The 26,656-nt window shown below is 41.8% G+C and overlaps 1 protein-coding gene across 3 annotated transcripts in view; it reads right to left on the bottom strand.

Moving 5' to 3' along the window:
* Positions 1–750: 750 nt before the first annotated feature.
* hspa12a (heat shock protein 12A) overlaps positions 751–26,656 on the bottom strand; it is a 48,943-nt gene continuing 23,037 nt past the window's right edge. For 2 of the 3 annotated variants that reach the window (XM_069723017.1, XM_069723016.1), the window contains exons 4-12: positions 20,560–20,746; positions 19,108–19,212; positions 16,933–17,049; positions 13,533–13,704; positions 6,340–6,426; positions 4,820–4,924; positions 4,482–4,740; positions 3,627–3,730; positions 751–2,504 (exon numbers count right to left, since the gene is read on the bottom strand). In XM_069723017.1, the coding sequence (XP_069579118.1) occupies positions 1,873–2,504; positions 3,627–3,730; positions 4,482–4,740; positions 4,820–4,924; positions 6,340–6,426; positions 13,533–13,704; positions 16,933–17,049; positions 19,108–19,212; positions 20,560–20,746 (1,768 nt within the window). In that variant the 3' untranslated portion in view covers positions 751–1,872. The remainder of the gene's footprint in view (positions 2,505–3,626; positions 3,731–4,481; positions 4,741–4,819; positions 4,925–6,339; positions 6,427–13,532; positions 13,705–16,932; positions 17,050–19,107; positions 19,213–20,559; positions 20,747–26,656) is intronic. The other variant, XM_069723018.1, reaches the window with a different exon arrangement.

The following is a 26,656-nucleotide window of genomic DNA, read 5'->3' on the forward strand; positions in this document are numbered from 1 at the left end:
AAAAGCCGACGTTGCTGCGTTTGCTGGATGTGAACGTAAACTGTAAAAAGCATGAAGTGTAGGAACTGTCGGTCTCTCCGTGGCGGTTCACAGTCTGGACTCCGTTCGGCTGTTGGTCTCATATATTAACTGGAAGATAACATGAAGTAACTGTTCAGCCTAACTGTTCCTTTACCTTCAAACTCATCAGCCCTGAAACCAACTACATCAACCAAACGCCTCTTCAAGTGATGTCCACTGTTCCCCTGCTGCTGGTCGATGCCTCCGACCGCCTCAATCACACGTTTCCTGATGAGCGGATGGAACACGAGGAAGTTTCCACGCCTGGTAACAACAGTGGCTCTGCTAACTTTGAAATACAGTCTTTTGGTTAAGGACGGATTTTTGAAAACCAAACATCTTCCAAACAGCAGACAAAGCTCCTCCATTAGTTCTTCTAGTGCATCTCTCTTTTTCTTTATTCTCCATTTTTGAAAACACTGTTATGCTACCTGGCTAGCTAGCGAGTGTAGCGGCACATCAGTGGGTGGTGTGATTCTGTAAATGTACAATTATTAGTGTTGAAACATTGTTTGTGTCACGAACAGTTGTGTGCAATGCTGTTAAAGAAAGTTAGTTGTGGGTTAATAATGACTGCGTTATAAAGTTATAACACCAGTTAGTAAGAAAGGTGCACGGTCACCTGGATGGAGAGAAGATCTGTAACTTCACTAAACGTGTTTCCCTTTCAACTGTTACAGCAAATGTTTTGCACCAATATGGTGGTGAATGAAAACTTCATATCAAACATGAAATGAATGCAGGAGGAAGTTCAGAGAGCGGTTTACGTAAAGGGCTGAATTGAGCAGAACGACTGGTCTGGTCCTCAGAATCACCGCAGACTTACTGGAGAACATATCATTATACTTCATCTGAGCACTTTCTATACTTTTATGGAGAATCTAGACACTGCATAACTCAGCATCATTAACGATATACAATAATCTGCTGTGATATTAGATAAAGTGAAGCAGGTTAAGATGTATTATGATTAAATATTATGGAGAGAAACGAGACTCCAAATGGTCACAAATATGAATAAAACCTTGACTGGCATCTGATTTATCGATATATTTCCATTTCTAGGATGCTGTGTGGAGTCTATTGTTTGTGTTCTGATTGAAGGGGGACAGACAAAAAGAAAAGCATTCGTTTGTAGATCTGAAGACCACGAAAGAGTCTGAAAAGTCAACGTCATATCGGACGCATTTAACAATCTGTAAATAAATATCAATACCAACATGTGTTCGAAGTGATTGATATCTGTGTGGATTGAAAAATGCATTTGTGACGACCCGAAATTCTGCACAAATAGTTGCACACACATCTTATTTTTCATTTGTAGATTATTTCATAGAGATTTGATCATTTTGAGTCTAATTTCTCTCCGTAGAATATTACTCTGTATTTCTGCCGCGGACAGCCCTTCAAAATCTGCCCATTAAATATTATGTCTGAGGAGTGATGAAGCGTCAGCAGTGAATGAAGCAGTCAGGTGGTGTTGAAGCTGAGTCAGCAGGTTGGATGTGTCGGTGAGTGTGAACTCTGTCGAGCTGCTCAGGAAATGAACTGGTGACATAAAGTGAAGTTAAAGACCTAAAACACACCGACTGAACTTCTGCTTTTTACCACAACATGAGTTCAACGGTTGAACAGTTTGATTCCCACTTTAAACCCGACTGAGATTCATTAACATGAACCGCTCTCCAGTGGACACCCGGCTGTGTGTGTGTGTGTGTGTGTGTGTGTGTGTGTGTGTGTGTGTGTGTGTGTGTGTGTGTGTAAGCTGTATGTTTCCATGACGATGGGAACATTAACTCCATCATTGCCTACTTAATGGCTTAAAAAGTCGATGCTAGCTTTGACGGTGCGTCCGGTGGACACGTCCACGGCCATCGCCCGGATCTCCGTGTCACCGAACTGCATGAGCGTCTGGATCTCGCGGCGCGGCGCCGTGCTCTCCGTTCCGCTCACATCCAAACGAAGCGTCCCACACTTCCTGACGCCCGGCTCGCTGATGAAGCCCACGCTCTCCTTCTCCGAGCAGTAGACGTGGATGACGATGACCTGCTGGGAGGGCTTGGCCGGCGTGTAGCTCCGCTTCACCATCTCGCCCAGCGCCACCGACTGGTCGGCGGCGATGAAGGTGTCGAAGACGTCGGTGCACCAGCGCGTGCCGTCCTTCACCAGCAGCTTCTCCGCCGGGTGTTTCCCCTCCACGAAGCGATTGAGGACGCCCACGCCGTATGTGAGGGGGGAGCGGCGGACCTTGATGACGCTGGGGTCCAGGCCGAACAGCACGGCTCCTTTCAGGATGGTCAGGCCCACGTCGTGGGGGATGATGATGCGGCTGCGGCCCTGCAGCATGTTCTGGACGGCCTGCTGCAGCAGCGGTGACTCAGCAAAACCTCCCACTAAGAACAGGAACTTGATGTTGCAGACTTCCGGCTTGTCAAAGAGCTCGGCTGGAGGACGAGAACAGAATTAACATGTTTGATGGAAGCAGAGCATTCAGATACTAACGTGAACCTCCTGGCGTATTCAGGTTGTTGTTGTTGTTGTTTACAGGTAAACAGCAAATGGCAGCGTTCACTCTAATGAACAAAGACATTACGACCACCTGCTGGTGTTATCACAGAATAGAGTCTGAATATCTGAAACAGTTTCTGCTCTTCTACTTGTCACTCGTTGGCTGCAGCTGGTTTCATCTGACGGAGAAAACAATGAAACGTGTAACAAGAGGTTTCTCACGTTAACTTCTGTAAGGAAGTTTGAGATGTTGGTGATCAGTGTCTCGTCCTTTTGTTGGCTCAACAGATATTTGAAATGCTCAAAGGTAAGCTAACATATGTTTTTCATAAAATAATACAATTTTAAGTTTCAAAATTTGATATGATGTCTTTGTTCTATTTTCCATTAAATATGAGTTTACATGATTTACAAATCACCACAATCTGTTTTTATTTACATTTTACACAGCGTCCTAACTATTTTGGAAACGGGTTAGTAAATGTAAAAGGTTGTAGTTCATGTCAGGCTGTAAATAAATGCTCTTCTTGAACTGAAATCTTCTATATTTACAATTTAGTCAGAATCTTTGTCGGAATTTCTTTAACAGAAAAGATTTTGTGTGTTTTTCAGTGACTTCTTTATAAAGGAAAACAAAACAAGACACAAACATGAAAAAAAACAATGAAAAAAGATGCCAAAGTAGAATCCTCTGGTTTTTGGAATCTGAGATTTCTGCAGGTTAACTGGGTTTAGTAGGAGACCAGTCCTCTTCTTTCAAAGACTGAGCAACAAAAGCACATTAATTAGAACCTATTAAACTGTTAATGAGCTCAATCAAGTTCAAACTATTGTTTTTCATTAGTTACTTGCACAAGTTAAGAGTGATGACATAATGACTACCAGATTCATCTTTACAGCTGTGTAGCGATTGTTTTCTGTCATTTCACCAAAACCTGCAGTCATGTCATCACGACTGGTTCCACTTCAGCAGCTACAGGACTCGGTTGACCTTAAAGCTGAAGGACACTGTGTGTGTCTGTGTGTGTTGAGGTGATGGTGTTTTAAATGTGTCTTACTGAGATGCTGGATGATGTGGTCTATGGTGGGCTTAAAGAGGGAATTCATGGCGTCTGGATTCATCCTCAGCATCCCCTGAGACGACCACTTAACGAAGTCCACACTGGAGCGGAGAAAAGGAAATACGTTACCAGCAGCAATTCTATTCAATTCAACTGTACTTCCAACAACTCCTTCAGGCAGCTGATTGCACAGACTACAGATTAATGTTCGGATACCACGATAAAAACATCAACAAAAGCCTCCAGAAAACTAATAAGAAGGAGTGACTTTAGCTAACAACACCGAGATAACTGATGGACACATTTTATTCACTTTGGATTTGATGAGAGAAGTTGAATGGGAGTCTATGGAGCCGGAGGCTTTTTGGAGCCGACCTCTAGTGGCACTCGCTGGTATTGCAGCTGAAGACACTTCTGGATCAGAACCATTTTACAGACCTGAAGCTACGAACACTTTAATATCCAGTAAATGGTCTACACATACCCCTGATTGTAGTATATATAAGAGCCTATGAAAGTCTGCAGGTAACCATCGTGATCAGGGAGCTCAGCTAACCACGTCCTGACTGCAGCGTTACATTTCAAGTTCTAAGAAATAAATCTGTAGCTGTTAGTGTCAATAGGAAAAGGGTTGAAAAAGTCACCATGTTAATGTAATTTTAGTTTTTACAGCTTACCTTTTTTCAATGTTCTTGTTTGTCAGTATCTCTTATTCTGTTTCTGTATTTATGTGATTATAATACAACTGAATGTTGAAATCAAAGCAGTGCAGCTCTACCAGCTCCGATTCCTACAGACGCTCGTCAACATGTCCGGTCAGGGTTTCACCTCTCCTTCTCCGTCTGCACTCACTTGCTCTTGCGCAGGGCGTGCTCCACGCTGTGGCCCCTGAACTTCTTGTAGTAGTCGATGAAGGAGAAGGGCAGGTTGATATTGAGGGGATTGGTTCTGTCGGGAGTCGCTGCTCTCTTCCGAGACTCGAACGCGATCATCAGGTCCACCCAGGCGGCCGGCCTTTTTATCTTAAACTGGTCGATGAAATCCTGGCCGAAGATCTTACACAGCAGCTTCTCAAATTCATAGTCGATCCCGATGGACCCGTACGGGCCGCCTGGTACAAGAAGGTGTTGTGATTGTGAATCAAATACAAATATCAGCAATACAAGGAGTGATGTTTCACAGTCCTGTACCTGAGGCCTTGTAGAGCTCTTTTAGATGTCCCTCTGGGAGACGGATTTGATGGACAGTCAGGTCCACTGTTCCTCCTCCACAGTCCACCACCACATAACGGTCACCTGCACAAAGAAGTACACCAACATGGACCCAGTGTGCAGCATGTCAGGCTCAAGGCATTAAAAATGAATTCTAGCCGACAGCACTCGTTGCTCTGATAATGTCTCCTGTGGAAACTCACTGCTGTTTCCGGCTAGATTCTCTAGAGACCCTAAACATGACTCTGTGACAGCTTCTAGAACCAGAACACAGACAGACAGACAGCTGACCTACATCTGGACCAGCGCTGAGGTGAAGACAGCAGAGGATGTTAATGAGGTAAACATGGTGGACAGCAGCGGAGTTTAAACCTCAGATTATTCACACAGCGAAAACACACTCAAAGCCACCGTTATTATGCTGTTTTTTGGTGTTTTATTTGTCTTCTTGATATCCATTAAAATATATTTGTGTAGTTTTACATCCCTCTGGAGCTCCACCAGGAACAGGCTGTGTGTGTCTGTGTCATAAAGGTGCATTGATATCAAAGACACTCTCTCCTGATTGGCCCACCACAGATATGGTGGTGGTCAATTCAACACATGGGCCGACTGTATGCACAAAGTAAACAAAGTGCAGTCTCTTACAACTAGAAGTGTGTATACTCATAATTTAACACACAATATTCCTCATTCCAGTGATAAGACCACATTTCCCACAGTGTCTGGTCACTTCTGATTCTTTAGCTTGTTCTTTTTTTTTCAGGTAGCTATCAAGGAGGTTTTTTTGCTGATGAGAGAAAAGGGAGCAGAGGTGTGCTGATTGTTAATGAGGAGTTATTTTTGTTAATAAAGTGAGGTTTGTTTGGAAAGAATACTTTCAGCAGAGCTTCTGTTGACAACATTTATGCATAAAAATCATGGTAATTTTGCAAAATTGCAAGGCCTCGCAAATATTGTGGAGATTGCTTGAATTCACTTTGATTATTGCGATCGCTAGATGGCAGTTCCCTGGAGGGACTGATGGAAAACACTCTGAAACTAAAACCATTATAAAATATTGATGTTTTTCTTTAAGGACTGAAGAAGCGGGAGATGGATGTCGTAGGGACACGCATGACCTCAGTAGATTGTATTTAAAGATCAGTAGAACAACTGAACACAATGAAATACAACATGGAAATTCGAAAAAAGACTAAATGAATGAAAAAAATATAACCATTCATGCTTTTCTGTAAATATTGATGTTTCTTCAATTTCAGTTCACTTCAGTTTCAGTTACATTAAACTGCCAAATCACATCATGAGTCATCTCAGGGCACTTGACAGAGTAAGGTTGAGACTTGACGGTGTTAAAGCTCTATTTCTATAAAACTGGTGCATTTAAATCTAGCATCTAATGTGACAGACTGAGAGCATAGAAAACAGCAGGAGCAGTGACCCTAAAGAAAAGGAAAAGGAAGTCAAAACAGATGAGTAAAAGAAGAGAAAGACTCTACCTTCTTCCAGCTCCGACCAAAGCTCCCCTACGACATTTTCCACCAAAAAGGTGCGGCTCTGCCGGTTGCGCCGAACATGTTCCTTAGCTGCTTGTTAACAGAGAGAGAATGTTGTGGTGAGTGGGATGAAGGCGTGAGGCTCTGCTGTGTGAAGCTGTGTGGCTCATATACAGCGGTGAGTTAAGCAAGCAACAGGCTGAGGTGCACATGTATCTCCAGTACACTGTGAGCAAGTCTCCTTCCTATGAAGTCAATTTGTAATAGATATTTCCAAGAACAGCTTAATTAAAATAAGCATTAATTGGATCATTAGCCGGTTTATTTGAAAACACTATCAGAAGTTTTTAAAATGAATTAAAAAATCCAAAGCCGAAATCTTCCATCCACAGTATTCAGACCTTTTGCTGCGGTGCCGGCTGTGTTCAGCTGCATCCTGTTATAATAATGCTTCAGGTGTATCTACAGCTGGATCGGAGTCTCTGCCAAAGTCCATTGACTGGACACCGTTTACAAAAGCACACATAACCCACAAATAAGTAAAAACTCAAGTCAAGAAATTCAAAGAACTCTGTAAAACACCATGATGAAACTTAGTGAAGCATCAATAAGGTATAAAACTATCTGCAATGCTTGGCGTGTTCCCAGGAGCTCAGTGACCTCCATAGTTATCAACTCAAAGACCACCAGGACTTTTCTTCAAGTTGGCCGTACAACCCAGGTCAGTAGAGTAAAACGTCCCTCGATCAGGGAGGTGACCAAGAACCAGATGATCTTCCGATTAGAGCTTCAGAGAACCTGCTGGAAGGTTCTCCCGACCTCAGCAGCCCTCCATTAATCAGGCCTTATGGTGGGGGAACTTCGCAGACGCCACTTTAAAAAGGTACGAGGTATGACGGGCCAGTTGGACTTTGTCGAATAGAATTGAAAGGACTCTGATAGCATGAGGAAAAAGTTTCTCTCATCTGATTAAACAAAACTTAAACTCTTTTGGCTCCAAGCAGTACGTCTGGCAAACACCTCGGACCGCTCATCAGCTGGCGGGTATCCTCCCTACAGCACGGTGGTGGCAGCACTACTCTATGTGGATGTTTCTCAGCAGACTGAACGGAGAAACTGGTCAGAACTGAGGGAAGAATCTCTGAAATCAAATACAAAGAAGTCGTTGAAGAAAACTGCTCCAGAGTGCACGCAACCTGAAACGGGAGCGACAGTTCATCTTTCAACACAACAGTGGACTGAAGCGTCCAGACAATGCCAGAGTAGATTGTGGACGAGTCTCTGACTGTCCTTGTGTGTCGCAGCTAAAGCTCAGACTTAAACCCAACACAACATCTGTGGAGAGACCTGCAGATGGCAGTTCACAGACACTGGATCAGCAGGAAGACTGAGATAAACCCAAATCTAGGTGTGCAGAGGTTGCAGAGATTTATCCAATAAGAATCAATGATGAACCGGTTGCCAAAGACGGTCCGACAAAGTCCTGAATTAAGTGTCTGAATACTTTTGTAAATGAAAAATGTTGGTGTTTGATTTGTGTGATAAACTGGTAAACATTTATAAGACCAACTTTTCTCTTTGTTATTGGTTATTAATGATAGACCAATGAGATAAAAAAAACAAGAAGATAATTTTCTACATTTGAAATGAAAATTACAACACAATAAGTGTTCTGAACGTGTCCTGAAGCAAGTAAACATCAATACAAGGATGCAGACGAAGCCTCCAGGATAATCTGCCACAAATTATGACCCACCAATCATGTTGCTTACTGTGTGAACATGCAGTGAACACTGGAAGATGCTAAAAGTGAATCAACTGCATCTGCTCAACACAACTCATCCATCATCATCTCGGCATGCTGCTTCATTAACTGACACAAACCTAACAGGAAGTTAACTTCAGTTTAAAGCTTGAGGAGTCAGTCGAAGGTGGTTTAGATTACAAAAACTGTTCATCAAAAATCTCTCCCAATGTTTTTACAACCACAGTCTACCACTCCTGTTTAACCCGGAGGGCAGTGGAGTCATGTGAGCAGAGGAAGGCCTGTAAGAGGGACATTTCCTCTGAAACAAAGGAAACAATACAGAGAAGGAAGGGCGACTCTCCAACTCTCATTAGTGGGGCAGAAGGCATGAGAGAGGTCTACCGGTACCATGACATCAGTCCATCATGACATCAGTCGATCATTACATCAGTCCAACATTCAGCTCCATCATTACATCAGCCCAACATCCAGCTCCATCATTACATCAGTCCAACATCCAGCTCCATCATTACATCAGTCCATCATCCAGCTCCATCATTACATCAGTCCATCATTACATCAGTCCAACATTCAGCTCCATCATTACATCAGTCCATCATTACATCAGTCCAACATTCAGCTCCATCATTACATCAGTCCATCATCCAGCTCCATCATTACATCAGTCCAACATCCAGCTCCATCATTACATCAGTCCATCATTACATCAGTCCAACATTCAGCTCCATCATTACATCAGTCCATCATTACATCAGTCCAACATTCAGCTCCATCATTACATCAGTCCATCATCTAGCTCCATCATTACATCAGTCCAACATCCAGCTCCATCATTACATCAGCCCAACATTCAGCTCCATCATTACATCAGCCCAACATTCAGCTCCATCATTACATCAGTCCAACATTCAGCTCCATCATTACATCAGTCCATCATCTAGCTCCATCATTACATCAGTCCAACATTCAGCTCCATCATTACATCAGTCCATCATCTAGCTCCATCATTACATCAGTCCATCATTACATCAGTCCATCATCTAGCTCCATCATTACATCAGTCCAACATTCAGCTCCATCATTACATCAGTCCAACATTCAGCTCCATCATTACATCAGTCCATCATTACATCAGTCCAACATTCAGCTCCATCATTACATCAGTCCATCATCTAGCTCCATCATTACATCAGTCCAACATCCAGCTCCATCATTACATCAGTCCAACATTCAGCTCCATCATTACATCAGCCCAAAATTCAGCTCCATCATTACATCAGTCCAACATTCAGCTCCATCATTACATCAGCCCAACATTCAGCTCCATCATTACATCAGTCCATCATCCAGCTCCATCATTACATCAGTCCATCATTACATCAGTCCAACATTCAGCTCCATCATTACATCAGTCCATCATGTAGCTCCATCATTACATCAGTCCAACATTCAGCTCCATCATTACATCAGCCCAACATTCAGCTCCATCATTACATCAGCCCAACATTCAGCTCCATCATTACATCAGTCCAACATTCAGCTCCATCATTACATCAGTCCATCATCCAGCTCCATCATTACATCAGTCCAACATTCAGCTCCATCATTACATCAGCCCATCATTACATCAGTCCAACATTCAGCTCCATCATTACATCAGTCCAACATTCAGCTCCATCATTACATCAGTCCATCATTACATCAGTCCAACATTCAGCTCCATCATTACATCAGTCCAACATTCAGCTCCATCATTACATCAGTCCATCATCCAGCTCCATCATTACATCAGTCCAACATTCAGCTCCATCATTACATCAGCCCAACATCCAGCTCCATCATTACATCAGCTCAAAATTCAGCTCCATCATTACATCAGTCCAACATCCAGCTCCATCATTACATCAGTCCAACATTCAGCTCCATCATTACATCAGTCCATCCAGCTCCATCATTACAGCTCCATCATTACATCAGTCCAACATTCAGCTCCATCATTACATCAGTCCAACAACATCCAGCTCCATCATTACATCAGTCCAACATCCAGCTCCATCATTACATCAGTCCAACATCCAGCTCCATCATTACATCAGTCCAACATCCAGCTCCATCATTACATTCCACATCCAGCTCCATCATTACATCAGTCCATCATCAGCTCCATCATTACATCAGTCCATCATCCAGCTCCATCATTACATCAGTCCATCAGTCCAACATCCAGCTCCATCATTACATCAGTCCAACATTCAGCTCCATCATTACATCAGTCCAACATTCAGCTCCATCATTACATCAGTCCAACATCAGCTCCATCATTACATCAGTCCTCCATCCAGCTCCATCATTACATCAGTCCATCATCCAGCTCCATCATTACATCAGTCCATCATTACATCAGTCCATCATCCAACTCAGCTCCATCATTACATCATCATTCCATCATTACATCAGTCCAACATCAGTCCAACATTCAGCTCCATCATTACATCAGTCCAACATTCAGCTCCATCATTACATCAGTCCAACATTCAGCTCCATCATTACATCAGTCCATCATCCAGCTCCATCATTCAGTCCATCATCCAGCTCCATCATTACATTCCAACATCAGTCCATCATCAGCTCCATCAGCTACATCAGTCCAACATCCAGCTCCATCATTACATCAGTCCATCATCCAGCTCCATCATTACATCAGTCCAACATCCAGCTCCATCATCAGTCCATCATCCAGCTCCATCTTACATCAGTCCAACATCCAGCTCCATCATTACATCAGCTCCATCATTACATCAGTCCAACATTCAGCTCCATCATTACATCAGTCCAACATCCAGCTCCATCATTACATCAGTCCAACATCCAGCTCCATCATTACATCAGTCCAACATCCAGCTCCATCATTACATCAGTCCAACATCCAGCTCCATCATTACATCAGTCCATCATCCAGCTCCATCATTACATCAGTCCAACATCCAGCTCCATCATTACATCAGTCCATCATTACATCATCCAGCTCCATCATTACATCAGTCCATCATCCAGCTCCATCATTACATCAGTCCAACATCCAGCTCCATCATTACATCAGTCCATCATTACATCAGTCCAACCATCAGTCCATCATTACATCATCATTACATCAGTCCATCATCCAGCTCCATCATTACATCAGTCCATCATCCAGCTCCATCATACATCACATCAGCTCCATCATTACATCAGTCCAACATCAGCTCCATCATTACATTCCAACATTCAGCTCCATCATTACATCAGTCCAACATCCAGCTCCATCATTACATCAGTCCATCATCCAGCTCCATCATTACATCAGTCCATCATCCAGCTCCATCATTACATCAGTCCAACATCCAGCTCCATCATTACATCAGTCCAACATCCAGCTCCATCATTACATCATTACATCAGCTCCATCATTACATCAGTCCAACATCCAGCTCCATCATTACATCAGTCCAACATCCAGCTCCATCATTACATCAGTCCCATCATCCAGCTCATCATCATTACATCAGCTCCATCATTACCAGTCATCCAGCTCCATCATACATCAGTCCACATCAGTCCATCATTACATCCAGCTCCCATCATTCCATCATCAGTCCATCATCCAGCTCCATCATTACATCAGTCCAACATCCAGCTCCATCATTACATCAGTCCATCATCCAGCTCCATCATTACTCCATCATTCAGCCCATCATCCAGCTCCATCATTACATCAGTCCAACATCCAGCTCCATCATTACATCAGTCCAACATCCAGCTCCATCATTACATCAGTCCATCATCCAGCTCCATCATTACATCAGTCCATCATCCAGCTCCATCATTACATCAGTCCAACATCCAGCTCCATCATTACATCAGTCCATCATCCAGCTCCATCATTACATCAGCCCATCATCCAGCTCCATCATTACATCAGTCCATCATCCAGCTCCATCATTACATCAGTCCATCATTACATCAGTCCAACATGCTGCCATCATCATTTGCAGTTTCCTCCCAACACAGTTTAAAAACATGGTTTTCAACTGAAGTTATTCAGTAAAATGTTTTGACAATCCTTCATTTTAGGAGGGAAAATACTAAAAAAGTGTATTTTTTTAATGTTCATGTACGTTTCTCCACACTAAAATGATTAGAGGTGAACTTCTAAACATCCATTTAGTTTGTTGGTACGAACATGTGTGTCGCTGGTGTTCCAGAAAACCTCTTTAACAACTGAAAACATGAGAAAGCATATTCACAGCTAACAACCAAAAAGAACCAATAAACAAATGAAAACATTAAGTAAGGGTCATTTTCTATTAACATTTCTGTCTGCTTTAGACAACAAAACTAATTTATTTTGTTTGCATGCAGGTGATTAAAAACTGTGTTTGTCACCAAAAATAAGATGAAATATAAAGTAAACCTTGTAAATTCTCATTTTTGGTGGTGATGAACGAAAACCTGACAACAAACCAAAGTGAAGGTGGTTTTCACTGTTGCTGCTTTAAAGTGTCAATTTAGTTTCAGCTTTCAAATGTATCTGTATGTTTCTGCATTGTTAAAATGTTTCCAGTTTTAGTTTCCAGTGGCAGAAAAATAACAGAAGTGACTGAATAATGACAACAATGTTAAGACTAAGAATGTAGCAGATTCCCTTTGGTCAAATGTCATTTATGGTTTATTAATAACCAGGTAATGAGCTGAACCTTTGAGCCCGGCAGGAGGCGTCTCCACGTGTCAGTCACAGCTACACCGACTCTCATGTCACCAGCACTAATTATAGCAACACCAAGCTCAGCTGTATTTCAGCTTCTCTTCTGTACAGTGAAAGGAAGCGCTGACGCACCGTCCATCTTCACATAGTCTAATTGTTAGCCAATTTAGTACATTAATGAATGCACAAATTGTTAGCCAATTTAGTACATTAATGAATGCACACTACTATAATGCTTGTTTTCACAGTAATAATCAATGATTGAATCGCACATTATGAATCGTGTTTTTTTGTATAAAGCTAAAAAAAGAAGCAAAAGCAAATTGAAATGTAACAGTTTAAAAAAAAAAATGAAATGTGTTTTTGAACCTTCATGCATTTGGTGTCTGAATTTGAAAAGTAAACCTTGTTACCGTGGCCTGGGGACTCTATGGAAAACAGCAACATTTAACAGGAGGAGAAACAGTGTTACAATGATACAATGTTGCCATTTGGAGTCATGAATGAGAAACTATAAACAGCCACAGATAAATCAGAATAAAAGCAGAGACCTGTGTTTGATTACTGATACATAAAACAGTCACAGATGATAAGTCAGCTTATCATCTGTCAGTCACTGTATGAAATCATCATCTTGGAATTAGACCAATCAGCACCACTGATGTCAGCGCTGATGGGACGTACCTTGGGTCATTCCGCTGCCCACGTTGTCGGTGGGGCTGAAGCCGTTCTGGGTGGTCAGGGTGTCCAGGTCCACCATCTGGTGGAGACGGAGCTTACGGCAATAGATCGAAGCTGCCTCGGGCTCTAAGGCGATGATCAGCTGCTCTGGGTTTTCCCGGGGAACCAGACCAGACTACACAAAGGTAGAAAACAAACAGGATAATCTGCATCTGCTCCAACAGAACATGGAACTGATTTTAAATCAGTCTTTAACCAGCTTCATGTCTGAAGCTGAGATGACTTTGTTTTGGAGTCGCTGACTCAAAACAGGGCGGGATACTACGTCCCGCCCATCGATAGCTGTAACCTGACTGCACCACTGGCCTGTCAATCAAACAACTTCTTGAATCTTCTTTTCTAATGAATGAGGGATTATTTTCAGATGGACCTCCAGAAAACTAAGAAGAAGGAGTGACTTTAGCTAACAACACCGAGATAACTGATGGACACATTTTATTCACTTTGGATTTGATGAGAGAAGTTGAATGGGAGTCTATGGAGCCGGAGGCTTTTTGGAGACGACCTCTAGTGGCACTCGCTGGTATTGCAGCTGAAGACACTTCTGGATCGGAACCATTTTACAGACCTGAAGCTACGAACTCTTTTATATCCAGCCTGTAGTTTAATATCCAGTCTGTGGTTTTATATCCAGTCTGTGGTTTTATATCTAGTCTGTAGTTTTATATCCAGTCTGTGGTTTTATATCCAGTCTGTAGTTTTATATCAAGTCTGTAGTTTTATATCCAGTCTGTAGTTTTATGTCCAGTCTGTAGTTTTATATCCAGTCTGTTTTATATCCAGTCTGTGTTTTATATCCAGTCTGTAGTTTTATATCCAGTCTGTGGTTTTATATCCAGTCTGTAGTTTTATATCAAGTCTGTAGTTTTATATCCAGTCTGTAGTTTTATGTCCAGTCTGTAGTTTTATATCCAGTCTGTTTTATATCCAGTCTGTGTTTTATATCCAGTCTGTAGTTTTATATCCAGTCTGTTTTATATCCAGTCTGTATTTTATATCCAGTCTGTAGTTTAATATCCAGTCTGTGGTTTTATATCCAGTCTGTGGTTTTATATCCAGTCTGTAGTTTTATATCCAGTCTGTAGTTTTATATCCAGTCTGTAGTTTTATGTCCAGTCTGTAGTTTTATATCCAGTCTGTTTTATATCCAGTCTGTGTTTTATATCCAGTCTGTAGTTTTATATCCAGTCTGTGGTTTTATATCCAGTCTGTGGTTTTATATCCAGTCTGTAGTTTTATATCCAGTCTGTAGTTTTATGTCCAGTCTGTAGTTTTATATCCAGTCTGTTTTATATCCAGTCTGTGTTTTATATCCAGTCTGTAGTTTTATATCCAGTCTGTTTTATATCCAGTCTGTGGTTTTATATCCAGTCTGTAGTTTTATATCCAGTCTGTAGTTTTATATCCAGTCTGTAGTTTTATGTCCAGTCTGTAGTTTTATATCCAGTCTGTTTTATATCCAGTCTGTGTTTTATATCCAGTCTGTAGTTTTATATCCAGTCTGTGGTTTTATATCCAGTCTGTGGTTTTATATCCAGTCTGTGGTTTTATATCCAGTCTGTAGTTTTATATCCAGTCTGTAGTTTTATGTCCAGTCTGTAGTTTTATATCCAGTCTGTTTTATATCCAGTCTGTAGTTTTATATACAGTCTGTAGTAAAAACTATCATGTTTAGAGTTGTGTGTTATGAAAAATGAATCCGTAACGTGGATTTTGTGTTGTCATCTCCAGTAAAGCTGAATAGTTTGATGAAGATACAAAGAGCAATGAATGAACAATAAGCATCTCAGTTGATATAAGCAAACTGAAATCTGTGTTTCTACAGATTCCAACAGGAAACTACAGCTACTATAAATAATTTGAATATCCAGTCTCAGCAGTGACATTATCTCAGAGAGAGCTGTTTTTTTTTTTTTTTTAGATTTATTTCAGTTTCTTCTTTTCCTTACTTTCCTTCTCGGCTCCTTTCAAAGTGAACTTTGCTTGAAGAAATCCTGTTTTTATTGTTTGAGGACCAGAGTAGAACCAGAGGTTGGTGCTCAGGGTGGTTGAACAAAGAGGACTGGGATTGTGTCATCACCCCTGGAGAGCTGTAAGGGATTATGTGATCAGAGGAGGAGGAGGAGGAGCAGGAGGAGTTACAGTATCCCTCACTCATTTCATCACCACCTCTCCCTCTCTCCTCCAAGAGCAGCCAATCAGATGAATCCTGCCTGATGCTGAGTCACTGTACATCCTCAGTTCTGCTCTCCTCCTCCCTCACTGAGTTTTGATCATGACCTCTCACCGTCAGCTCCCTGCTCCTCCTTCCTGCTCCTCCCTGCCTCCAGCACCACTGCAGACAGCAGCTAACAGCCGTCCTCCTTTTTTACTGCTCCTGCCCTCATCTTTACCCCCTCGTGTCTTCCTCATCTTTATAGCCCCCCTCCTCCCCCTCCCTATCTCTGGTCTCATGCCTCCGTCTTCCCTGCAGACACACCCATCACTTACACTGATGCTCTGTAGAAACACACACACACACACACACACACACACACACACACACACACACACACACACACACACACACACACACACACACACACACGTTTCCTCCGTCACTTACACTGACGCTCTGCAGAAACACACATACACACACACACACACACACACACACACACACACACACACACACACACACACACACACACACACACACACACACACACACACACACACACACACACACACACACACACACACACACACACACACACGTTTCCTCCGTCACTTACACTGACGCTCTGCAGAAACACACACACACACACACACACACACACACACACACACACACACACACACACACACACACACACACACACACACACACACACACACACACACACACACACACACACACACACACACACACACACACACACACACACACACACACACACACACACACACACACACACACACACACACACACACACACACACACATACACACACACACACGTTTCCTCCGTCACTTACACTGACGCTCTGCAGAAACACACACACACACACACACACACACACACACACACACACACACACACACACACACACACACACACACACACACACACACACACACACACACACACACACACACACACACACACACACACACACACACACACACACACACACACACACGTTTCCTCCACCACAGCTGCAGGTCTCTATATGTGGTTCTGTAGTCTATGCAGTAGATCAGATCACCTTCTCTCACCACATAAACATCATAACTACAGTTCAAAGCTGGAGTCCAGAAACCACAGTGAGTGTGAAGATGTGACCGCAGCTCCTCTTCCTACCTTGTAGGCCGCTTCCCTCATGAACTGCTTTGCAGGCATTTTCCAGATGGCAGGAACGGTGATCACCCATCTCACGTCGTTGTTGTCAAACTCTCCACCTGTCTGGTCACTCAGCTCCTGTTAGAGGAGGATTGAAACACACCATTAGTTAGTGCTTAGTGTCACACGGTGCGCTCAGACCACCATGGTTGCATGTTTCTGGGTTCAGATGACATCACTGCTTGGTCTTATGATCGAAACTCTTTCTGTAATCACTTAGTTCCTCGAGATAATGTTGTCTTGGTCTCCAGCACCACTGTGAGGAACCTTGGAGTCCTCTTTGAGGAGGATTTGTCCTTTAGACACCTGATGAAACAAGTCTCCAGAACTGACTTCTTTCATCTAGAAAGAACATCTAGATAAATCTTATCGAACCACATCATCCTGACAGATCTAATAGAACCACATCATCCTGACATATCCAATAGAACCACATTATCCTAACATATCTAATAGAACCACATCATCCTGATAGATCTTATAGAACCACATCATCCTGACAGATCTAATAGAACCACATCATCCTGATAGATCTTATAGAACCACATCATCCTGATAGATCTTATACAACCAAATCATCCTGACAGATCTAATAGAACCACATCATCCTGACATATCTAATAGAACCACATCATCCTGATAGATCTTATAGAACCACATCATCCTGACAGATCTAATAGAACCACATCATCCTGATAGATCTTATAGAACCACATCATCCTGACAGATCTAATAAAACCACATCATCCTGATAGATCTTATAGAACCACATCATCCTGACAGATCTAATAGAGCCACATCATCCTGACAGATCTAATAGAACTACATCATCCTGACAGATCTTATAGAACCACATCATCCTGACAGATCTTATAGAACCACATCATCCTGACAGATCTTATAGAACCACATCATACTGACAGATCTTATAGAACCACATCATCCTGGCAGATCTTATAGAACCACATCATCCTGACAGATCTTATAGAACCACATCATCCTGATAGATCTTATAGAACCACATCATCCTGACAGATCTTCTCTCTCAGCCTGCTTGTGGTTCCCAGTTTCCAAAAGTAGAATGGGAGGCAGAGCTTCAGTTTTCAGGCTCCCAGTTTGTGTTCAGGAGCAGAAACCCTCTCGTGTTTTAAGGTTCCACTCAAAACTTTTCTTTTTGATAACGTTTATAGTTGGAGCTGCTCAGGTGAACCTGAACCATCCTGCAGTTCTGCTGTTATAGACCGAGGCTGCTGAGGGACCTCGTATTACACTTAGCTTCTTTCACGCTCTATAACTCGTATCTCATCATCACATCTCATTAACTTCATGCTTCTTCTCTCCCATAGTTTCTTCTTATTATCTGTTGTCTCCATTCAGTTCCTTCGCTTGTGTAGTTTCTGTTCTTTCTTTTGCAGATGTCCCATCATGGAGCTGCATGTCTCTGCTCTGTGATTGTCCACCAACAGTTCATGTCTTGTATCTCTATGCTGTCCTTTTCTCTCTCTGCTCTCCTCTCACCCCAACCAGTCGAGGCAGATGGCCGCCCACCTCTGATCCTGGTTCTGTTAACAGAAGCTCCGCCCACCTCTGATCCTGGTTCTGTTAACAGAGGCTCCGCCCACCTCTGATCCTGGTTCTGTTAACAGATGCTCCGCCCACCTCTGATCCTGGTTCTGTTAACAGATGCTCCTCCCACCTCTGATCCTGGTTCTGTTAACAGATGCCCCGCCCACCTCTGATCCTGGTTCTGTTAACAGATGCTCCGCCCACCTCTGATCCTGGTTCTGTCAGAGGTTTCTTCCTGTTAAAGGGAGTTTTTCTTCCCTCTGTTGGAGGTTTTTCTCCCTTAAAGAGGAGTTTTTTCCTCCTAGCTTATGTGGGAATTATTGAATTGTTGAATTGTTGGTTTCTCTGTATAATATTGTAAAGTCTTGCTGGAAGGACTTTAATGTGTTAACTGCCATGAAATAACCTGTGTTGTGATTTGGCGCTACATAAATAAAGTTGCATTGAATTGAATTACTGAGCGATTCATAATGTCACAAAGAACCATCTTCTCTGCTCAGAAACATTTGTTTCTTATAACTCACATATTGAGAATAGAATATCAACCAAAGGAAAACAGACATGTTTTACCTTTAGTGCTTGCTCCTTAAAGAAGGCCAACGCATACGCAAAGATGTCCAGAGCTTTCACTCGTTTCCCATTGGCTGCGTGGAGGTCGGTGTCGATGGAGAGATTCTGGTCGCAGAACAAAGATGTCAGAGTTAGAGGTACATGAAAGGAGAGCCGGACATTCAGGACTCCTTCAACCAACCATCACATCCACGTACCTCCTCAGCCAGCAGACAGACTGTCAGTGAGCTCATGGTCACCAGAGGAGGAATCCTGAGCTTTTGATTGGTCCGTCACTAAGCTTTGGTCTTGACTTCTAATTGTATATCTTTATTGTTGTTAACAAATCCCAAATACTGAACACTGTAGTTTGTATCAAGTGTTATTTTGATGGGGACTATTTTCAGCAGCGGATATTTTGGGAAGCAGGACAGCGTGTGTTCATGGTGGTGAAGTAACATTTCACCCAGTTTCACAGAGTCAGAGATGTGGTTCGGAAATAATAAATGGAGCTCTGAGGCTGAAATAGGATGAATCGGGCTTTGATGCACAGACGACATGTTTAGAGGATGAGATTAGTTTAGAAGATGAAAAATGTATCATCAGCTTTATTCTCCGTGTCAACTTTGCTGACTCTTTCATAAAGCAACTGTCAGAAGATTCAATCTCCCAGCAACTCCAAACATTTATATAATGAGTGTGTGCAGTCAACATGCTGTCAGTAGTAATGAACATGGAGTCTCCAGAGGTTTTATATTAGGAGGCCAATCTGCACTTAAATGATCCGATTCCTGTTCATTTGTATCTGTCGTGTTTCATATTGAAGTGGTGACTGTGGCTTGTTGGGTCACGTTAACTTTAATCTCCGTATCTCTGTTATAATGAGTCAGGTTCCCGGATAACGTTTGAGCTGGAGATTGAACTCCAGTCTGCCAGGGGACAGTCTGGGTTTGTTGTGGGGTGGTTGGGATCTGACAGCTGGTTGAACCACACGATCTGACACGTCCTCCTCTACAACTGGTTTGCTGAACCAATCGATTACTTTGGTTTCTCTACAATTTGAGTAACTTTCATCCCTTCACTCTGTTCACACCTTGTTTAATCACCTGTCTAGAAGTGTGATCACTTCTCTCTGTCTGTATGAATTACTATCTGTTCTATCTGCTCTAAACCACAAATCAACTAACAGTAAACTCAGCATATTAACAGTCAGTGAACATATACAAATGAGTATGTACATATACGTACGAATATACGTATGAATTATTATAACTCAATACTTCTTTGACAAAACATCAAAGCTGCTGTTTTTATCCATTCTGTGTGAAATGTCAGTTCATTTTTTTATGTTTTAAACTAATTATCTTACATATTTCCCCTTTGAAGTTCCAGTAAAAACATCCATGGTGCTACTGCTGCGTTGTGAAGAGCTGTAGTTGAAGACAGCGTGTACACAGTATGTGAGTATCTTACTGCAGTGGTGTGGAGCTTCATTTTGAATTTTTCCAGGTAGAGCCATTGTTTGGACTCGCTGGGGTCCAGGTCGTGATAGAAGTCGCGAGCCGCGTAGCCAAAACTGTGGAACTTCCTGTCTGGAGTCAGTAGGATGGTGGTTGGAGTCTTCTGATTGGACACACCGGGGTCTCCGCCCTCCCAACGCCTGGGAAGAGACAAGTTATCAACATGTTTAGATAGCTAGATAGATACTTTATTAATCCCACAAGGGAACATTTTTTCGCAACAGCAGCATTATAGACACAGGTAAAGCAATAAAAATAACAGAATGAAAAAGAATGATCTCCTGCATCAGGAATGATCTCCTGTATCAGGAATGATCTCCTGTATCTGGAATGATCTCCTGTATCAGGAACGATCTCCTGTATCAGGAATGATCTCCTGTATCAGGAATGATCTCCTGTATCAGGAATGATCTCCTGTATCTGGAATGATCTCCTGCATCAGGAATGATCTCCTGTATCAGGAATGATCTCCTGTATCTGGAATGATCTCCTGCATCAGGAATGATCTCCTGTATCTGGAATGATCTCCTGTATCTGGAACGATCTCCTGTATCAGGAATGATCTCCTGCATGTGGAACGATCTCCTGTATCTGGAACGATCTCCTGCATCTGGAATGATCTCCTGTATCTGGAATGATCTCCTGTATCAGGAATGATCTCCTGTATCTGGAATGATCTCCTGTATCTGGAATGATCTCCTGTATCTGGAATGATCTCCTGTATCAGGAATGATCTCCTGCATCTGGAATGATCTCCTGTATCAGGAATGATCTCCTGTATCTGGAATGATCTCCTGCATCAGGAATGATCTCCTGTATCTGGAATGATCTCCTGTATCTGGAATGATCTCCTGTATCAGGAATGATCTCCTGTATCTGGAATGATCTCCTGCATCAGGAATGATCTCCTGTATCTGGAATGATCTCCTGCATCTGGAATGATCTCCTGCATCAGGAATGATCTCCTGTATCAGGAATGATCTCCTGTATCAGGAATGATCTCCTTTATCAGGAATGATCTCCTGCATCAGGAATGATCTCCTGCATCTGGAATGATCTCCTGTATCAGGAATGATCTCCTGTATCTGGAATGATCTCCTTTATCAGGAATGATCTCCTGCATCAGGAATGATCTCCTGTATCTGGAATGATCTCCTGTATCAGGAATGATCTCCTGTATCTGGAATGATCTCCTGTATCAGGAATGATCTCCTGTATCTGGAATGATCTCCTGTATCTGGAATGATCTCCTGTATCTGTCCTTGTGACAGCAACTGGAGGAGTCTATTGGAGAACGTGCTCTGCTGTCCCTGCAGCAGGTTTACAATAAATCTGTATGTCTGCTTTTGATTTGATCGACCACAGACTGTTGGCACTTTTGAAGATTTCAGCTAAGCAATAATTCCTCAGGTGAAAATCTGTTAAGCAAGTTTGGTAATATTAACAGTTAACAGAACTGAAGTGACATCAGGTAACTGTCATGTTAATGCAGAGAGCTACGCATCGCTGTGAGAGCACCGTTATTACCCGTGTACCCTTTTTACTAACAGTTAACCCTTCGACCATTTAAAAAAAATGTCCATCTGAAAAGTAACATCGGCAAATTCAATCAGTAATATCTCCACCTCCTTAAGGCCAAAATGAAGCACCTAGGACTCTGTGGAGACGGTTGAATATTGAAATACAGTCAGTCTTCGTGTTCCCATCAGCAGGTCAGAGTGTGTTTTAAGAAACTCTCAGCAAAAACTGATTATGAGTTACAGAGTAAATAAAAGCCATTCAACAATGACTCAGTCAACACTGACGCTATATAACATGTTATAAAACATCTAAACTGCAACTCCACCAAATTGCAAAAGAAATGAAGCCCAACAATGTTTTGCCCCTAACCTTCTATAACTCCACTCCTTCCTGCTGCCAGGTGATCTGCTGAATCTCCATCTGTCTAATGGCTCTCGATACACAACGCAGTCCAAGACAACACGTTCATTTCACCTCCAAATGCTCATCTTTATATATTTCTTAGTGCATAAAAGAAAAACAACAGCACCTTTCTGACAAAATCATTCAGTCTGAAAAGTAGAACTATGAAAACATGAAGGCCATGAAATTAGATATTTTTAAAACGACTTAGGATGTCGTCTCCATCGGACACTGAACGGGGACATGATCAATACAATAAAAAATACACAAAATACTTGTTGCATTTCAGCAACAGAATAGAAGCACTTCCTCTTCCTTTCCGACAGGTTTACAGAGCTGAACACCAACAACATAAGAAGCTATAAAGCTATAGCGTTTCTAAATATCTCACGTATTGGCCCTTTAAAGGCTGCTCAGTAGCTTCCAAATTAACTCGAGGTCTAAATTTATGATGCAAAGACTGAAAACACGGCACAATGGAGTGTGGCAGACTATCGGGTCATCCGTAGAACGCTGTATGAGGACAAGAGTTGTTGCCTGCCTCGACCACAAGGGGCAGTAAACCCTTCAGTGAGTGCTTCTGTAACAAAGTATTATCATGTCTGTATTTTGCAGAATAGCAAGTAAAGGAAGACGAATAACCCATCAAACAGAGTATTTATTGAAGTGCGTTATATTATTATATTCTATGTTCCTCCAACAGAAGCCAACATAAACCTATAAAAAGGCCTCGAGATGAAACAAAAATAATAACATACACTGTGAAACTGCCAGAATCTCAGAAAATACTGTGACACTAATTTTTATTCAGACCACCCAGCACTGCTTCTGAGATTAAAATGAGTCATTAAATTTGGTGTGAAAAGCCGTATGAACCAAGTCCTCCCGCTAATTGAGTGACCACAGTATTTCTGGACAAATGGAGGACAGCTATTATTAGTGTTACCTGTGTTCCTTGGGAGAAGTGCATGATGGGATTATGGAGGCCGTCTCACCAAGAGCACCTGATGTAAGGAGGAACTAATTTGGGGCAGAACAGCTTTTAGCTGATAACAGATATGAGGTTGAGGTTTTTGTCTGAAAATCAAGTCCTGTTTTTTTTTTTTTGTGCAGCTGTTGTCATGACTGCTTGTTTTTTATTTGACTGTTTGAGAAGTGAAATCCAACAAAATGTATGGTTTATTGATTTTGCCACCATGTTTGTCTATAACTGTTAATTCTTCCTTCATTTTTGCAGTTTTTATTCCATTTGAATGCAACTTTTTAGTTTCCTCACTAAATCAGTGGTGCCTAACATTAACATTTGAAGGGCCATTAAAATAACTCAGATTAAACTCCTGAACTTTCAGCTCCAGAAATGATGAAATTCCCCCCAAAAGAAAAAGACAGCTAAAGCCTACAATTTAATAATAACAAACTGGTAATTAGAAAATAGTTTTTAATTCCATCTTATTTCATTACTTTTTTAGTTTATTTAGATTCCAAGTATCCAAACATTTATGATGAAATAATACATCACCTCTTTGTTTTTTAATCAGAGAGGAGTATTAGTCACATGTTTGTAAGTGACGGGGTATTTAAATCATGTGTCTGCTTGTTTTTTGATAATTTGACTGACAGTTCAGCGACCACGTGAACAAACAATATGAACTCACTGTAGTTGGAGAGTCAGCCCACAGATAAAAACCTTTTATTAACCAGAACATGTAAAAGTCAGACTTTGCTTTTGATGTTTGATTCAATTAAATATTTTAAATAAAATAAATGAAAATGGCAACGACAAAACTGATGGGACCCTTCACCTGGTGGTACGAACTCATAGAAAGCCAATTCAGAATAGTTGAAGGCTTTCTCAGGTGATCTGAGCGTGTTTGAGGTCCACTTCCTGTTGGGAAGCCCGTTTCACTGCAGAATGACTCAACAGTCTTCAGATTTGATTGAGCTGCACAGATGTAGTAAAGCAGCCCTCACACAGGACACAGTGCAGCGAGTCAGACTGCTTGGATTTGGTCTCATTAAAGCACGTGTTGATAACAACATAAATATATATTAACAGCAGTCTCATCCTTGAAGTCACAACACCAACAACAAGCCTGTCCTCACCAGGATAACATTATATTATTCAGCCTGGCCTCACATCACCCTGAACACTCAGCCACACTGAATCCTGTACGACTATTAATAATAGATGGATTTCAATGAGAGGAGGGCAGCTGCAGTAGAAAAGATTTCCGAATGAGAATATAGAGACGCTGCATCTTTGTTGAGGCCTTTTAATTTGATGAAATGAGGATGTAGCTTCCTCTCTGAGAACCTGTCAGCACCCCGGACAGTTGTCTTTGTTTGTGGGTCCGTTCTGACGCCAATTAGTTTCCTACTTCATTTGTTTCTCCCACAACACGTGAGGACAGCTGATGAATGCTAACGAATGTCCATCGGCCGGGGAATGTCTCCAACTAGCACACCAGCACACTCCCCTCCGTCTAATACAGCTATTCAAGGATTCCCTGCTATAAATACAGACCCCTCCCACTCGCTTGGGGAGGGAGGAGGAGGAGGAGAAGGAGGAGGGAGGGGGTGGAAGATGGGATGAAAAAATAAAAATAAAGGAGATGTGCTGTTTTCACTGCAACTCAAACACCAACGAGTGAAAATATCTGATGTCATTTTATCTGATGGTTAAAGTTCCTCCCTCAGAGAATCCAAGAGAAAAAAGGTTTGACTATTATATGATAACTGGATGTGCTCTGAGACGCTGCCCTCTGAAGGAATGTCGGGGTGGTGGTGGGATGGGTGGAGGAGGTGGTGGTGTGGGGGGTGAAAGTATTTTTCTCACTGCTAAATAGTAGAGCGGTGTTATTAATCATATTGAAAAGAGGATCCTCAGACAAAACCACAATAACTGTTCAGAGGTTGAGTTTAAAAAGTGAAGACAGGACACTAGCTGATTGTTTTATGTTCAGATTTGAGATGCTGTCACGATACAATTGGTCTGAAATTTACAAGGTTTTCTTGATTAATCTCAGTATTCATACGATATTATTACTGATTATGTCACGATAACGTGTTTGTTTGTTTGTTTTTAAGTGTGATTAGGATTTCAGATAGCTATACTAAAAAGTTTTTAAATGAAAACAGTGGTGTCTAATCTGCACTCTGTCAAAGTTGATCAAATAAAACATGTTCTGATAAAACCATTTGATTCCTCTCAGTTGGAAATGGTCCATGTGTTATTATTCAGAAATCTATTATTTCAGTTTGGGTCATTATGAAATGCATGAAATTCAAACTGTCTAAAAACAATATGTACATGGTAAGTATGTGCTGATAAACCCATTTGATTCATAGATATCCAGAGAGCTAAGGTGTGGACCCACTGGGCCATCTAAACACAGCCTGTAGGATTTATAATAAAAGCGTACGTACATATAAAATCCACACATATAAACAGATTGATAAAAGCTGCGTTACACGGAGGAACGAAGACTCCACTGAAAGACCAGGAATCTAATATCATTACGACCGAATACAGTTCGTTGTGCTTCAAAGTCAGCGTGACTAACAACAATCTTCATTACGCTCTCACCACATTTCACACAACACACTCGGTGCATCTCTTCCACGCTGAATCTAAATCCACCATTTGAAGTCTCTAATCTGAAATTGCTGCACCTGAATATGTCCTTTAGATGTGATAAGGTGAAAACAAACTAGTAGTCGCAGCCTGCATGTTGGTGAAGACACATCGTTAGCATGGCTTAAAAACATATACTGATTATTAAGATTATTTTAAACGGTACCATCACTGCAACCAGCTCCATGTGGGCTCCTTTTTGTTGGAAATTGTTGATATTCCTGTTATACGATATTAAAACAAAAACATAACAATATTCCTTTATAATTCATCTTTTTGATTCTTTCAACCTGCTTTCAAGCTTTCAACTTGTTGCTTCACTGATAAACAAGCAATAAACCAGCAATCACACTCTGACCAGAAGATAATCGGCACATTTCAGATAATGTTCAACAGTTCCTTTAGGATTTGAACCTGGTTTAGTTTTAAGATGCGAGTGGTCACCTGGTTTTACTTCACAGCTACTAGACCAGTATGGATCAAACCTCCGAGC

Source organism: Brachyistius frenatus, unplaced genomic scaffold, assembly GCF_029030835.1.
Source record: "Brachyistius frenatus isolate BFR_SWC_R1_liver_20210118 unplaced genomic scaffold, ASM2903083v1 Contig_313, whole genome shotgun sequence".
NCBI classification, from domain to species: Eukaryota; Metazoa; Chordata; class Actinopteri; family Embiotocidae; genus Brachyistius; species Brachyistius frenatus.